This window comes from Pecten maximus, chromosome 10 (assembly GCF_902652985.1).
Source record: "Pecten maximus chromosome 10, xPecMax1.1, whole genome shotgun sequence".
Classification (NCBI taxonomy): domain Eukaryota; kingdom Metazoa; phylum Mollusca; class Bivalvia; order Pectinida; family Pectinidae; genus Pecten; species Pecten maximus.
In genome coordinates, this window is record NC_047024.1 from 2,227,317 (window position 1) to 2,244,482 (window position 17,166).

General features: G+C 44.4%; 1 protein-coding gene across 1 annotated transcript in view; it reads left to right on the top strand.

Annotated features, from left to right (window-relative positions):
- LOC117335767 (angiopoietin-related protein 1-like) overlaps positions 1 to 17,166 on the top strand; it is a 46,609-nt gene that overhangs the window by 6,936 nt on the left and 22,507 nt on the right. Inside the window, exons 4-5 of the mRNA XM_033895947.1 lie at positions 6,696 to 6,844; positions 8,922 to 9,024. Coding sequence (XP_033751838.1) covers positions 6,800 to 6,844; positions 8,922 to 9,024 — 148 coding nt within the window. The 5' untranslated portion in view covers positions 6,696 to 6,799. The remainder of the gene's footprint in view (positions 1 to 6,695; positions 6,845 to 8,921; positions 9,025 to 17,166) is intronic.

The following is a 17,166-nucleotide window of genomic DNA, read 5'->3' on the forward strand; positions in this document are numbered from 1 at the left end:
GATTTTATACTTACGACATGGACTGGGAGAGATGTTATACTTACGACATGGACTGGGAGAGATTTTATACTTACGACATGACTAAGAGATATGTTATACTTACGACATGGACAGGGAGAGATGTTATACTTACGACATGGACTGGGAGAGATGTTATACATACGACATGGACAGGGAGAGATGTTATACTTACGACATGGACTGGGAGAGATGTTATACTTCCGACATGGACTGGGAGAGATGTTATACTCACGACATGACTGGGAGAGATGTTATACTCACGACATGGACTAGGAGAGATGTTATACTCACGACATGGACTGGGAGAGATGTTATACTCACGACATGGACTGGGAGAGATGTTATACTTACGACATGGACTGGGAGAGATGTTATACTTACGACATGGACTGGGAGAGATGTTATACTTACGACATGGACTGGGAGAGATGTTATACTTACGACATGGACTGGGAGAGATGTTATACTTACGACATGGACTGGGAGAGATGTTATACTTACGACATGGACTGGGAGAGATGTTATACTTACGACATGACTGGGAGAGATGTTATACTCACGACATGGACTGGGAGAGATGTTATACTTACGACATGGACTGGGAGAGATGTTATACTCACGACATGGACTGGGAGAGATGTTATACTCACGACATGGACTGGGAGAGATGTTATACTCACGACATGACTGGGAGAGATGTTATACTCACGACATGGACTAGGAGAGATGTTATACTCACGACATGGACTGGGAGAGATGTTATACTTACGACATGGACTGGGAGAGATGTTATACTCACGACATGACTGGGAGAGATGTTATACTCACGACATGACTGGGAGAGATGTTATACTCACGACATGGACTGGGAGAGATGTTACATTACGACATGGACTGGGAGAGATTTTATACTTACGACATGACTAAGAGATATGTTATACTTACGACATGGACAGGGAGAGATGTTATACTTACGACATGGACTGGGAGAGATGTTATCATTACGACATTGACTGGGAGAGATGTTATACTCACGACATGGACTGGGAGAGATGTTATACTTACGACATGGACAGGGAGAGATGTTATACTTACGACATGGACTGGGAGAGATGTTATACTTACGACATGGACAGGGAGAGATGTTATACTTACGACATGGACTGGGAGAGATGTTATACTCACGACATGACTGGGAGAGATGCTATACTTCCGATATGGACAGGGAGAGATGTTATACTTACGACATGGACTGGGAGAGATTTTAGACTTACGACATGACTAAGAGATATGTTATACTTACGACATGGACAGGGAGAGATGTTATCATTACGATATGGACTGGGAGAGATGTTATACTTACGATATGGACTGGGAGAGATGTTATACTTACGACATGGACGGGGAGAGATGTTATACTTACGACATGGACTGGGAGAGATGTTATACTTACGACATGGACTGGGAGAGATGTTATACTTACGACATGGACAGGGAGAGATGTTATACTTACGACATGGACTGGGAGAGATGTTATACTTACGACATGGACAGGGAGAGATGTTATACTTACGACATGGACTGGGAGAGATGTTATACTCACGACATGACTGGGAGAGATGCTATACTTCCGATATGGACAGGGAGAGATGTTATACTTACGACATGGACTGGGAGAGATTTTAGACTTACGACATGACTAAGAGATATGTTATACTTACGACATGGACAGGGAGAGATGTTATCATTACGATATGGACTGGGAGAGATGTTATACTTACGATATGGACTGGGAGAGATGTTATACTTACGACATGGACGGGGAGAGATGTTATACTTACGACATGGACTGGGAGAGATGTTATACTTACGATATGGACTGGGAGAGATGTTATACTTACGGTATGGACTGGGAGAGATGTTATACTTACGACATGGACTGGGAGAGATGTTATACTTACGACATGGACTGGGAGAGATGTTATACTTACGACATGGACTGGGAGAGATGTTATACTTACGATATGGACTGGGAGAGATGTTATACTTACAACATTGACTCGGAGAGATGTTATACTTACGACATGGACTGGAAGAGATGTTATACTTACGACATGGACTGGGAGAGATGTTATACTCACGACATGGACTGGGAGAGATGTTATACTTACGACATGAACTGGGAGAGATGTTATACTTACGATATGGACTGGGAGAGATGTTATACTTACAACATTGACTCGGAGAGATGTTATACTTACGACATGGACTGGAAGAGATGTTATACTTACGATATGGACTGGGAGAGATGTTATACTTACGACATGGACGGGGAGAGATGTTATACTTACGACATGGACTGGAAGAGATGTTATACTCACGACATGGACTGGGAGAGATGTTATACTCACGACATGGACTGGGAGAGATGTTATACTTACGATATGGACTGGGAGAGATGTTATACTTACGACATGAATGGGAGAGATGTTATACTCACGACATGGACTGGGAGAGATGTTATACTTACGACATGGACTGGGAGAGATGTTATACTCACGACATGGACTGGGAGAGATGTTATACTCACGACATGGACTGGGAGAGATGTTATACTTACGATATGGACTGGGAGAGATGTTATACTTACAACATTGACTCGGAGAGATGTTATACTTACGACATGGACTGGAAGAGATGTTATACTCACGACATGGACTGGGAGAGATGTTATACTCACGACATGGACTGGGAGAGATGTTATACTTACGATATGGACTGGGAGAGATGTTATACTTACGACATGGACGGGGAGAGATGTTATACTTACGACATGGACGGGGAGAGATGTTATACTTACGACATGGACTGGGAGAGATGTTATACATACGCCATGGACTGGGAGAGATGTTAAACTGGGAGGGATGTTATACTTACGACATGGACTGGGAGAGATGTTATACTTACGACATGGACTGGGAGAGATGTTATATTTACGACATGGACTGGGAGAGATGTTATACTCACGACATGGACTGGGAGAGATGTTATACTTACGACATGGACTGGGAGAGATGTTATACTTACGACATGGACTGGGAGCGGTGTTTTACTTACGACATGACCGGGAGAGATGTTATACTTACGACATGGACTGGGAGAGATGTTATAATTACGACATGGACTGGAAGAGATGTTATACTTACGACATGGACTGGGAGAGTTGTTATACTTACGACATGGACTGGGAGAGATGTTATACTTACGACATGAATGGGAGAGATGTTATACTTACGACATGGACTGGGAGAGATGTTATACTTACGGCATGGACTGGGAGAGATGTTATACTTACGACATGGACTGGGAGAGATGTTATACTTACGACATGGACTGGGAGAGATGTTATACTTACGATATGGACTGGGAGAGATGTTATACTGACGACATGGACGGGGAGAGATGTTATACTTACGATATGGACTGGGAGAGATGTTATACTTACGACATGGATTGGGAGAGATGTTATACTTACGACATGACTGAGAGAGATGTTATACTTACGACATGGACTGGGAGAGATGTTATACTTACGACATGGACTGGGAGAGATGTTATACTTACGACATGGACTGGGAGAGATGTTATAATTACGACATGGACTGGGAGAGATGTTATACTTACGACATGGACTGGAAGATATGTTATACTTACATAATGTACGACATGACTGGGAGAGATGTTATACTCACGACATGGACTGGGAGAGATGTTATACTTACGACATGGACGGGGAGAGATGTTATACTTACGACATGGACTGGGAGAGATGTTATACTTACGATATGGACTGGGAGAGATGTTATACTCACGACATGGACTGGGAGAGATGTTATACTTACGACATGGACTGGGAGAGATGTTATATTTACGACATGGACTGGGAGAGATGTTATACTCACGACATGGACTGGGAGAGATGTTATACTCACGACATGGACTGGGAGAGATGTTATTCTCACGACATGGACTGGGAGATATGTTATACTTACGACATGACTGGGAGAGATGTTATACTTACGACATGGACGGGGAGAGATGTTATAATTACGACATGGACTGGGAGAGATGTTATACTTACGACATGGACTGGGAGAGATGTTATACTTACATAATGTAAGACATGACGGGGAGAGATGTTATACTTACGACATGGACTGGGAGAGATTTTATACTTACGACATGACTAAGAGATATGTTATACTTACGACATGGACAGGTGGAGATGTTATACTTACGACATGGACTGGGAGAGATGTTATACTTACGACATGGACTGGGAGAGATGTTATACTTACGACATGGACTGGGAGAGATGTTATACTTACGACATGGACTGAGAGAGATGTTATACTTACGACATGGACGGGGAGAGATGTTATACTCACGACATGGACTGGGAGAGATGTTATACTTACGACATGGACTGGGAGAGATGTTATACTTACGATATGGACTGGGAGAGATGTTATACTTACGACATGAATGGGAGAGATGTTATACTCACGACATGGACTGGGAGAGATGTTATACTTACGACATGGACTGGGAGAGATGTTATACTTACGATATGGACTGGGAGAGATGTTATACTTACGACAAGGACGGGGAGAGATGTTATACTTACATAATGTACGACATGGACTGGGAGAGATGTTATACTGACGACATGGACTGGGAGAGATGTTATACTTACGACATGGACGGGGAGAGATGTTATACTGGGAGAGATGTTATACTTACAACATTGACTCGGAGAGATGTTATACTTACGACATGGACGGGGAGAGATGTTATACTTACGACATGGACTGGGAGAGATGTTATACTTACGACATGGACTGGGAGAGATGTTATACTTACGACATGGACTGGGAGAGATGTTATACTTACGACATGGAATGGGAGAGATGTTATACTTACGACATGACTGGGAGAGATGTTATACTTACGACATGGACTGGGAGAGACGTTATACTTACGACATGGACTGGGAGAGATGTTATACTTACAACATGGACTGGGAGAGATGTTATACTTACGACATGGACTGGGAGAGATGTTATACTTACGACATGGACTGGGAGAGATGTTATACTTACGACATGGACTGGGAGAGATGTTATACTTACGACATGGACTTGGAGAGATGTTATACTTACGACATGGAATGGGAGAGATGTTATACTTACGACATGGAATGGGAGAGATGTTATACTTACGACATGGACTGGGAGAGATGTTATACTTACGACATGGAATGGGAGAGATGTTATACTTACGACATGGACTGGGAGAGATGTTATACTTACGACATGGAATGGGAGAGATGTTATACTGGGAGAGATGTTATACTTACAACATTGACTCGGAGAGATGTTATACTTACGACATGGACGGGGAGAGATGTTATACTTACGACATGGACTGGGAGAGATGTTATACTTACGACATGGACTGGGAGAGATGTTATACTTACGACATGGACTGGGAGAGATGTTATACTTACGACATGGAATGGGAGAGATGTTATACTTACGACATGACTGGGAGAGATGTTATACTTACGACATGGACTGGGAGAGACGTTATACTTACGACATGGACTGGGAGAGATGTTATACTTACAACATGGACTGGGAGAGATGTTATACTTACGACATGGACTGGGAGAGATGTTATACTTACGACATGGACTGGGAGAGATGTTATACTTACGACATGGACTGGGAGAGATGTTATACTTACGACATGGACTTGGAGAGATGTTATACTTACGACATGGAATGGGAGAGATGTTATACTTACGACATGGACTTGGAGAGATGTTATACTTACGACATGGAATGGGAGAGATGTTATACTTACGACATGGAATGGGAGAGATGTTATACTTACGACATGGACGGGGAGAGATGTTATACTTACGACATGGACTAGGAGAGATGTTATACTCACGACATGGAGTGGGAGAGATGTTATACTTACGACATGACTGGAAGAGATGTTATACTTACGACATGAATGGGAGAGATGTTATACTTACGACATGACTGGGAGAGATGTTATACTTGCGACATGAATGGGAGAGATGTAATACTCACGACATGGACGGGGAGAGATGTTATACTTACGACATGGACTGGTAGAGATGTTATACTTACGACATAGACTGGGAGAGATGTTATACTTACGACATGGACGGGGAGAGATGTTAAACTGGGAGGGATGTTATACTTACGACATGGACTGGGAGAGATGTTATACTTACGACATGGACTGGGAGAGATGTTATACTTACGACATGGACTGGGAGAGATGTTATACTTACGACATTGACTCGGAGAGATGTTATACTTACGACATTGACTCGGAGAGATGTTATATTACCGCATGACATTCTTGCTTGTTTTAAAACATTGGGGGAAATACACTATTCAAGCAAATCTATCCAGGTGTGTGTGTTGTTTTGTTGTTCTTCCTTGATAGTTTGTATTGTATTGTAGCCCATTTAGATATTACTTCTTCAAGTTTGCTCGGTTATTAAGTTAATCAACAACATTTTCTTTACAAACAGAGAAATAAGATTACAGCGGTATTCTAATATTTACCAGGGGATTGTAATGATATCCTGAACGGCCCGGTAGATACCCACAAACCGAACGGTGTATATGGCATACGGCTGGTCAAATACCATCTTATCTTCACCTTTTGTGTCATGGAGTTTCCGGGAGGTCAGGAAGGTCTTAAAGGTGGTTGGACGGTAAGTTTGTAAGTTATGGTAACTTTATCGAGTTGTTTAGACAGGAAGTAGAATATCTGACCCACTTTGGATGTTAGCGACTGTAGTTAGACAGGAAGTAAAACATCTTACACACTTTGGATGTTAGCGACTATAGTTAGACAGGAAGTAGAATATCTGACCCACTTTGGATGTTAGCGACTGTAGTTAGACAGGAAGTAGAATATCTGACCCACTTTGGATGTAAGCGACTGTAGTTAGACAGGAAGTAGAATATCTGACCCACTTTGGATGTAAGCGACTGTAGTTAGACAGGAAGTAAAACATCTTACCCACATTGGATGTTAGCGACTATAGTTAGACAGGAAGTAGAATATCTGACCCACTTTGGATGTTAGCGACTGTAGTTAGACAAGAAATAAAATTTCTGACCCACTTTGGATGTTAGCGACTGTAGCTAGACAGGAAGTAGAAAATCTGACCCACTTTGAATGTAAGCGACTGTAATTAGACAGGAAGTAGAACATCTGACCAACTTTGGATGTAAGCGACTGTAGTTAGACAGGAAGTGGAAGATTTGACCCACTGGGGATGTAAGCGACTGTAGTTAGACAGGAAGTAGAATATCTGACCCACTTTGGATGCTAGCGACTGTAGTTAGACAAGAAATATAATTTCTGACCCACTTTGGATGTTAGCGACTGTAGCTAGACAGGAAGTAGAAAATCTGACCCACTTTGAATGTAAGCGACTGTAGTTAGACAGGAAGTAGAACATCTGACCAACTTTGGATGTAAGCGACTGTAGTTAGACAGGAAGTAGAATATCTGACCCAATTTGGATGTTAGAGACTGTAGTTAGACAGGAAGTAGAATATCTGACCTACTTTGGATACTAGCGACTGTAGTTGGACAAGAAATAAAATTTCTGACCCACTTTGGATGTTAGCGACTGTAATTAGACAGGAAGTAGAATATCTGACCCACTTTGGATGTTAGCGACTGTAGTTAGACAGGAAGTGGAAGATTTGATCCACTGGGGATGTAAGCGACTGTAGTTAGACAGGAAGTAGAATATCTGAACCACTTTGGATGTTCGCGACTGTAGTTAGACAAGAAATAAAATATCTGACCCACTTTGGATGTTAACGACTGTAGCTAGACAGGAAGTAGAAAATCTGACCCACTTTGAATGTAAGCGACTGTAGTTAGACAGGAAGTAGAACATCTGACCAACTTTGGATGTAAGCGACTGTAGTTAGACAGGAAGTAGAATATCTGACCCAATTTGGATGTTAGCGACTGTAGTTAGACAGGGAGTATAATATCTGACCTACTTTGGATGTTAGCGACTGTAGTTAGACAAGAAATAAAATTTCTGACCCACTTTGGATGTTCGCGACTATAGTTAGACAGGAAGTAGAATATCTGACCCACTTTGGATGTTAGCGACTGTAGTTAGACAGGAAGTAGAATATCTGACCCACTTTGGATGTTAGCGACTGTAGTTAGACAGGAAGTGGAAGATTTGACCCACTGGGGATGTAAGCGACTGTAGTTAGACAGGAAGTAGAATATCTGACCCACTTTGGATGTTAGCGACTGTAGTTAGAAAGGAAGTAGAATATCTTACCCACTTTGAATGTTAGCGACTGTAGTTAGACAGGAAGTGGAAGATTTGACTGATCGCTGATGTAAGCGACTGTTGTTAGACAGAAAGTAGAATTTCTGATCCACTGGGGATGTAAGCGACTGTAGTTAGACAGGAAGAAGAATATCTGACCCACTTTGGATGTTAGCGACTGTAGTTAGACAGGAAGTAGAATATCTGACCCACTTTGGATGTTAGCGACTGTAGTTAGACTGGAAGTAGAATATCTGACCCACTTTGGATGTTAGCGACTGTAGTTAGACAGGAAGTAGAATATCTGACCCACTTTGGATGTAAGCGACTGTAGTAAGACAGGAAGTTGAATAATGGGGAAATGTGCACATAGTTTGTAAGTGACGCTAAGCATGACAAATCTAGCTGTATCGAGTTTATATGATTAATATCCATCCTATGTTGTGTTTGATATAAATGATCCTCCACCATTTAGGTAATACAACGAAGATCACAAGGTAACACGAACTTTAACAGCAGCAGGGAAGGCTACAAATTTGGCTTCGGCGACCCTACCGAGGGGCAAGACTTTTGGCTAGGTGAGTATATTCCCATCCTTAAGTCGTTACTTTTGACAGTAACATTCCTGCTTCCTCTAACATGTTCCAGATGATTCGACATATAAGGGCATGTTCCCATTATCATGATTTCCAAGACAAATGTCGACTTAAGCGTGATAATTTTACAACACAAGGTTTCGAGAGATTTGGTTTAAATAAGACGATAGGAGGGTTTTATAGTCGACCTCATGGTCTCATTTGTAAACATTCCATTTCCTGGTACAGAGTCAGACGTGTTCCGTGTGTGTCGATGTGTCTGATGGTTCTGTTATTCCTGCTACGGTATGGAGTCAGACGTGTTCCGTGTTTGTCGATGTGTCTGGTGGTTCTGTTATTCCTGGTACAGTATGGAGTCAGACGTGTTCCGTGTTAGTCGATGTGTCTGATGGTTCTGTTATTCCTGGTACAGAGTCAGACGTGTTCCGTGTTTGTCGATGTGTCTGGTGGTTCTGTTATTCCTGGTACGGTATGGAGTCAGACGTGTTCCGTGTTTGTCGATGTGTCTGGTGGTTCTGTTATTCCTGGTACAGTATGGAGTCAGACGTGTTCCGTGTTTGTCGATGTGTCTGGTGGTTCTGTTATTCCTGGTACAGAGTCAGACGTGTTCCGTGTTTGTCGATGTGTCTGGTGGTTCTGTTATTCCTGGTACAGTATGGAGTCAGACGTGTTCCGTGTTTGTCGATGTGTCTGGTGGTTCTGTTATTCCTGGTACGGTATGGAGTCAGACGTGTTCCGTGTTTGTCGATGTGTCTGGTGGTTCTGTTATTCCTGGTACAGAGTCAGACGTGTTCCGTGTTTGTCGATGTGTCTGGTGGTTCTGTTATTCCTGGTACGGTATGGAGTCAGACGTGTTCCGTGTTTGTCGATGTGTCTGATGGTTCTGTTATTCCTGGTACAGTATGGAGTAAGACGTGTTCCGTGTTAGTCGATGTGTCTGGTGGTTCTGTTATTCCTGGTACGGTATGGAGTCAGACGTGTTCCGTGTTTGTCGATGTGTCTGGTGGTTCTGTTATTCCTGGTACAGAGTCATACGTGTTCCGTGTTTGTCGATGTGTCTGGTGGTTCTGTTATACCTGGTACAGTATGGAGTCAGACGTGTTCCGTGTTAGTCGATGTGTCTGGTGGTTCTGTTATTCCTGGTACAGTATGGAGTCAGACGTGTTCCGTGTTTGTCGATGTGTCTGGTGGTTCTGTTATTCCTGGTACGGTATGGAGTCAGACGTGTTCCGTGTTTGTCGATGTGTCTGGTGGTTCTGTTATTCCTGGTACAGTACAGAGTAAGACGTGTTCCGTGTTAGTCGATGTGTCTGATGGTTCTGTTATTCCTGGTACAGAGTCAGACGTGTTCCGTGTTTGTCGATGTGTCTGGTGGTTCTGTTATTCCTGGTACAGAGTCAGACGTGTTCCGTGTTTGTCGATGTGTCTGGTGGTTCTGTTATTCCTGGTACAGTATGGAGTCAGACGTGTTCCGTGTTTGTCGATGTGTCTGGTGGTTCTGTTATTCCTGGTACAGTATGGAGTCAGACGTGTTCCGTGTTAGTCGATGTGTCTGATGATTCTGTTATTCCTGGTACAGAGTCAGACGTGTTCCGTGTTTGTCGATGTGTCTGATGATTCTGTTATTCCTGGTACAGTATGGAGTCAGACGTGTTCCGTGTTAGTCGATGTGTCTGGTGGTTCTGTTATTCCTGGTACAGTATGGAGTCAGACGTGTTCCGTGTTTGTCGATGTGTCTGACGGTTCTGTTATTCCTGGTACAGTATGGAGTCAGACGTGTTCCGTGTTAGTCGATGTGTCTGATGGTTCTGTTATTCCTGGTACAGTATGGAGTCAGACGTGTTCCGTGTTTGTCGATGTGTCTGGTGGTTCTGTTATTCCTGGTACGGTATGGAGTCAGACGTGCTCCGTGTTTGTCGATGTGTCTGGTGGTTCTGTTATTCCTGGTACAGTATGGAGTCAGACGTGTTCCGTGTTAGTCGATGTGTCTGATGATTCTGTTATTCCTGGTACAGAGTCAGACGTGTTCCGTGTTTGTCGATGTGTCTGATGGTTCTGTTATTCCTGGTACAGAGTCAGACGTGTTCCGTGTTTGTCGATGTGTCTGATGGTTCTGTTATTCCTGGTACAGAGTCAGACGTGTTCCGTGTTTGTCGATGTGTCTGATGGTTCTGTTGTTCCTGGTACAGAGTCAGACGTGTTCCGTGTTAGTCGATGTGTCTGGTGGTTCTGTTATTCCTGGTACGGTATGGAGTCAGACGTGTTCCGTGTTTGTCGATGTGTCTGGTGGTTCTGTTATTCCTGGTACGGTATGGAGTCAGACGTGTTCCGTGTTTGTCGATGTGTCGGGTGGTTCTGTTATTCCTGGTACAGTATGGAGTCAGACGTGTTCCGTGTTTGTCGATGTGTCTGATGGTTCTGTTATTCCTGGTACAGTATGGAGTCAGACGTGTTCCGTGTTTGTCGATGTGTCTGGTGGCTCTGTTATTCCTGGTACAGAGTCAGACGTGTTCCGTGTTTGTCGATGTGTCTGATGGTTCTGTTATTCCTGGTACAGTATGGAGTCAGACGTGTTCCGTGTTTGTCGATGTGTCTGGTGGTTCTGTTATTCCTGGTACAGTATGGAGTCAGACGTGTTCCGTGTTTGTCGATGTGTCTGATGATTCTGTTATTCCTGGTACAGTATGGAGTCAGACGTGTTCCGTGTTAGTCGATGTGTCTGGTGGTTCTGTTATTCCTGGTACAGTATGGAGTCAGACGTGTTCCGTGTTTGTCGATGTGTCTGACGGTTCTGTTATTCCTGGTACAGTATGGAGTCAGACGTGTTCCGTGTTAGTCGATGTGTCTGATGGTTCTGTTATTCCTGGTACAGTATGGAGTCAGACGTGTTCCGTGTTTGTCGATGTGTCTGGTGGTTCTGTTATTCCTGGTACGGTATGGAGTCAGACGTGCTCCGTGTTTGTCGATGTGTCTGGTGGTTCTGTTATTCCTGGTACAGTATGGAGTCAGACGTGTTCCGTGTTAGTCGATGTGTCTGATGATTCTGTTATTCCTGGTACAGAGTCAGACGTGTTCCGTGTTTGTCGATGTGTCTGATGGTTCTGTTATTCCTGGTACAGAGTCAGACGTGTTCCGTGTTTGTCGATGTGTCTGATGGTTCTGTTATTCCTGGTACAGAGTCAGACGTGTTCCGTGTTTGTCGATGTGTCTGATGGTTCTGTTGTTCCTGGTACAGAGTCAGACGTGTTCCGTGTTAGTCGATGTGTCTGGTGGTTCTGTTATTCCTGGTACGGTATGGAGTCAGACGTGTTCCGTGTTTGTCGATGTGTCTGGTGGTTCTGTTATTCCTGGTACGGTATGGAGTCAGACGTGTTCCGTGTTTGTCGATGTGTCGGGTGGTTCTGTTATTCCTGGTACAGTATGGAGTCAGACGTGTTCCGTGTTTGTCGATGTGTCTGATGGTTCTGTTATTCCTGGTACAGTATGGAGTCAGACGTGTTCCGTGTTTGTCGATGTGTCTGGTGGCTCTGTTATTCCTGGTACAGAGTCAGACGTGTTCCGTGTTTGTCGATGTGTCTGATGGTTCTATTATTCCTGGTACAGTATGGAGTCAGACGTGTTCCGTGTTTGTCGATGTGTCTGGTGGTTCTGTTATTCCTGGTACAGTATGGAGTCAGACGTGTTCCGTGTTTGTCGATGTGTCTGGTGGTTCTGTTATTCCTGGTACGGTATGGAGTCAGACGTGTTCCGTGTTTGTCGATGTGTCTGGTGGTTCTGTTATTCCTGGTACAGTACGGAGTCAGACGTGTTCCGTGTTTGTCGATGTGTCTGGTGGTTCTGTTATTCCTGGTACAGAGTCAGACGTGTTCCGTGTTTGTCGATGTGTCTGGTGGTTCTGTTATTCCTGGTACAGTACAGAGTCAGACGTGTTCCGTGTTAGTCGATGTGTCTGATGGTTCTGTTATTCCTGGTACAGAGTCAGACGTGTTCCGTGTTTGTCGATGTGTCTGGTGGTTCTGTTATTCCTGGTACGGTATGGAGTCAGACGTGTTCCGTGTTTGTCGATGTGTCTGGTGGTTCTGTTATTCCTGGTACAGTATGGAGTCAGACGTGTTCCGTGTTTGTCGATGTGTCTGGTGGTTCTGTTATTCCTGGTACAAAGTCAGACGTGTTCCGTGTTTGTCGATGTGTCTGGTGGTTCTGTTATTCCTGGTACAGTATGAAGTCAGACGTGTTCCGTGTTTGTCGATGTGTCTGGTGGTTCTGTTATTCCTGGTACGGTATGGAGTCAGACGTGTTCCGTGTTTGTCGATGTGTCTGGTGGTTCTGTTATTCCTGGTACAGAGTCAGACGTGTTCCGTGTTTGTCGATGTGTCTGGTGGTTCTGTTATTCCTGGTACGGTATGGAGTCAGACGTGTTCCGTGTTTGTCGATGTGTCTGATGGTTCTGTTATTCCTGGTACAGTATGGAGTAAGACGTGTTCCGTGTTTGTCGATGTGTCTGGTGGTTCTGTTATTCCTGGTACGGTATGGAGTCAGACGTGTTCCGTGTTTGTCGATGTGTCTGGTGGTTCTGTTATTCCTGGTACAGAGTCAGACGTGTTCCGTGTTTGTCGATGTGTCTGGTGGTTCTGTTATTCCTGGTACAGTACAGAGTCAGACGTGTTCCGTGTTAGTCGATGTGTCTGATGGTTCTGTTATTCCTGGTACAGAGTCAGACGTGTTCCGTGTTTGTCGATGTGTCTGGTGGTTCTGTTATTCCTGGTACAGAGTCAGACGTGTTCCGTGTTTGTCGATGTGTCTGGTGGTTCTGTTATTCCTGGTACGGTATGGAGTCAGACGTGTTCCGTGTTTGTCGATGTGTCTGATGGTTCTGTTATTCCTGGTACAGTATTGAGTAAGACGTGTTCCGTGTTTGTCGATGTGTCTGGTGGTTCTGTTATTCCTGGTACGGTATGGAGTCAGACGTGTTCCGTGTTTGTCGATGTGTCTGGTGGTTCTGTTATTCCTGGTACAGAGTCAGACGTGTTCCGTGTTTGTCGATGTGTCTGGTGGTTCTGTTATACCTGGTACAGTATGGAGTCAGACGTGTTCCGTGTTAGTCGATGTGTCTGGTGGTTCTGTTATTCCTGGTACAGTATGGAGTCAGACGTGTTCCGTGTTTGTCGATGTGTCTGGTGGTTCTGTTATTCCTGGTACCGTATGGAGTCAGACGTGTTCCGTGTTTGTCGATGTGTCTGGTGGTTCTGTTATTCCTGGTACAGTACAGAGTAAGACGTGTTCCGTGTTTGTCGATGTGTCTGATGGTTCTGTTATTCCTGGTACAGAGTCAGACGTGTTCCGTGTTTGTCGATGTGTCTGGTGGTTCTGTTATTCCTGGTACAGAGTCAGACGTGTTCCGTGTTTGTCGATGTGTCTGGTGGTTCTGTTATTCCTGGTACAGTATGGAGTCAGACGTGTTCCGTGTTTGTCGATGTGTCTGGTGGTTCTGTTATTCCTGGTACAGTATGGAGTCAGACGTGTTCCGTGTTAGTCGATGTGTCTGATGATTCTGTTATTCCTGGTACAGAGTCAGACGTGTTCCGTGTTTGTCGATGTGTCTGATGATTCTGTTATTCCTGGTACAGTATGGAGTCAGACGTGTTCCGTGTTAGTCGATGTGTCTGGTGGTTCTGTTATTCCTGGTACAGTATGGAGTCAGACGTGTTCCGTGTTTGTCGATGTGTCTGACGGTTCTGTTATTCCTGGTACAGTATGGAGTCTGACGTGTTCCGTGTTAGTCGATGTGTCTGATGGTTCTGTTATTCCTGGTACAGTATGGAGTCAGACGTGTTCCGTGTTTGTCGATGTGTCTGGTGGTTCTGTTATTCCTGGTACAGTATGGAGTCAGACGTGCTCCGTGTTTGTCGATGTGTCTGGTGGTTCTGTTATTCCTGGTACAGTATGGAGTCAGACGTGTTCCGTGTTAGTCGATGTGTCTGATGATTCTGTTATTCCTGGTACAAAGTCAGACGTGTTCCGTGTTTGTCGATGTGTCTGGTGGTTCTGTTATTCCTGGTACAGTATGAAGTCAGACGTGTTCCGTGTTTGTCGATGTGTCTGGTGGTTCTGTTATTCCTGGTACGGTATGGAGTCAGACGTGTTCCGTGTTTGTCGATGTGTCTGGTGGTTCTGTTATTCCTGGTACAGAGTCAGACGTGTTCCGTGTTTGTCGATGTGTCTGGTGGTTCTGTTATTCCTGGTACGGTATGGAGTCAGACGTGTTCCGTGTTTGTCGATGTGTCTGATGGTTCTGTTATTCCTGGTACAGTATTGAGTAAGACGTGTTCCGTGTTTGTCGATGTGTCTGGTGGTTCTGTTATTCCTGGTACGGTATGGAGTCAGACGTGTTCCGTGTTTGTCGATGTGTCTGGTGGTTCTGTTATTCCTGGTACAGAGTCAGACGTGTTCCGTGTTTGTCGATGTGTCTGGTGGTTCTGTTATACCTGGTACAGTATGGAGTCAGACGTGTTCCGTGTTAGTCGATGTGTCTGGTGGTTCTGTTATTCCTGGTACAGTATGGAGTCAGACGTGTTCCGTGTTTGTCGATGTGTCTGGTGGTTCTGTTATTCCTGGTACCGTATGGAGTCAGACGTGTTCCGTGTTTGTCGATGTGTCTGGTGGTTCTGTTATTCCTGGTACAGTACAGAGTAAGACGTGTTCCGTGTTTGTCGATGTGTCTGATGGTTCTGTTATTCCTGGTACAGAGTCAGACGTGTTCCGTGTTTGTCGATGTGTCTGGTGGTTCTGTTATTCCTGGTACAGAGTCAGACGTGTTCCGTGTTTGTCGATGTGTCTGGTGGTTCTGTTATTCCTGGTACAGTATGGAGTCAGACGTGTTCCGTGTTTGTCGATGTGTCTGGTGGTTCTGTTATTCCTGGTACAGTATGGAGTCAGACGTGTTCCGTGTTAGTCGATGTGTCTGATGATTCTGTTATTCCTGGTACAGAGTCAGACGTGTTCCGTGTTTGTCGATGTGTCTGATGATTCTGTTATTCCTGGTACAGTATGGAGTCAGACGTGTTCCGTGTTAGTCGATGTGTCTGGTGGTTCTGTTATTCCTGGTACAGTATGGAGTCAGACGTGTTCCGTGTTTGTCGATGTGTCTGACGGTTCTGTTATTCCTGGTACAGTATGGAGTCTGACGTGTTCCGTGTTAGTCGATGTGTCTGATGGTTCTGTTATTCCTGGTACAGTATGGAGTCAGACGTGTTCCGTGTTTGTCGATGTGTCTGGTGGTTCTGTTATTCCTGGTACAGTATGGAGTCAGACGTGCTCCGTGTTTGTCGATGTGTCTGGTGGTTCTGTTATTCCTGGTACAGTATGGAGTCAGACGTGTTCCGTGTTAGTCGATGTGTCTGATGATTCTGTTATTCCTGGTACAGAGTCAGACGTGTTCCTTGTTTGTCGATGTGTCTGATGGTTCTGTTATTCCTGGTACAGAGTCAGACGTGTTCCGTGTTTGTCGATGTGTCTGATGGTTCTGTTATTCCTGGTACAGAGTCAGACGTGTTCCGTGTTTGTCGATGTGTCTGATGGTTCTGTTATTCCTGGTACAGAGTCAGACGTGTTCCGTGTTAGTCGATGTGTCTGGTGGTTCTGTTATTCCTGGTACGGTATGGAGTCAGACGTGTTCCGTGTTTGTCGATGTGTCGGGTGGTTCTGTTATTCCTGGTACAGTATGGAGTCAGACGTGTTCCGTGTTTGTCGATGTGTCTGATGGTTCTGTTATTCCTGGTACAGTATGGAGTCAGACGTGTTCCGTGTTTGTCGATGTGTCTGGTGGCTCTGTTATTCCTGGTACAGAGTCAGACGTGTTCCGTGTTTGTCGATGTGTCTGATGGTTCTGTTATTCCTGGTACAGTATGGAGTCAGACGTGTTCCGTGTTTGTCGATGTGTCTGGTGGTTCTGTTATTCCTGGTACAGTATGGAGTCAGACGTGTTCCGTGTTTGTCGATGTGTCTGGTGGTTCTGTTATTCCTGGTACGGTATGGAGTCAGACGTGTTCCGTGTTTGTCGATGTGTCTGGTGGTTCTGTTATTCCTGGTACAGTATCGAGTCAGACGTGTTCCGTGTTTGTCGAT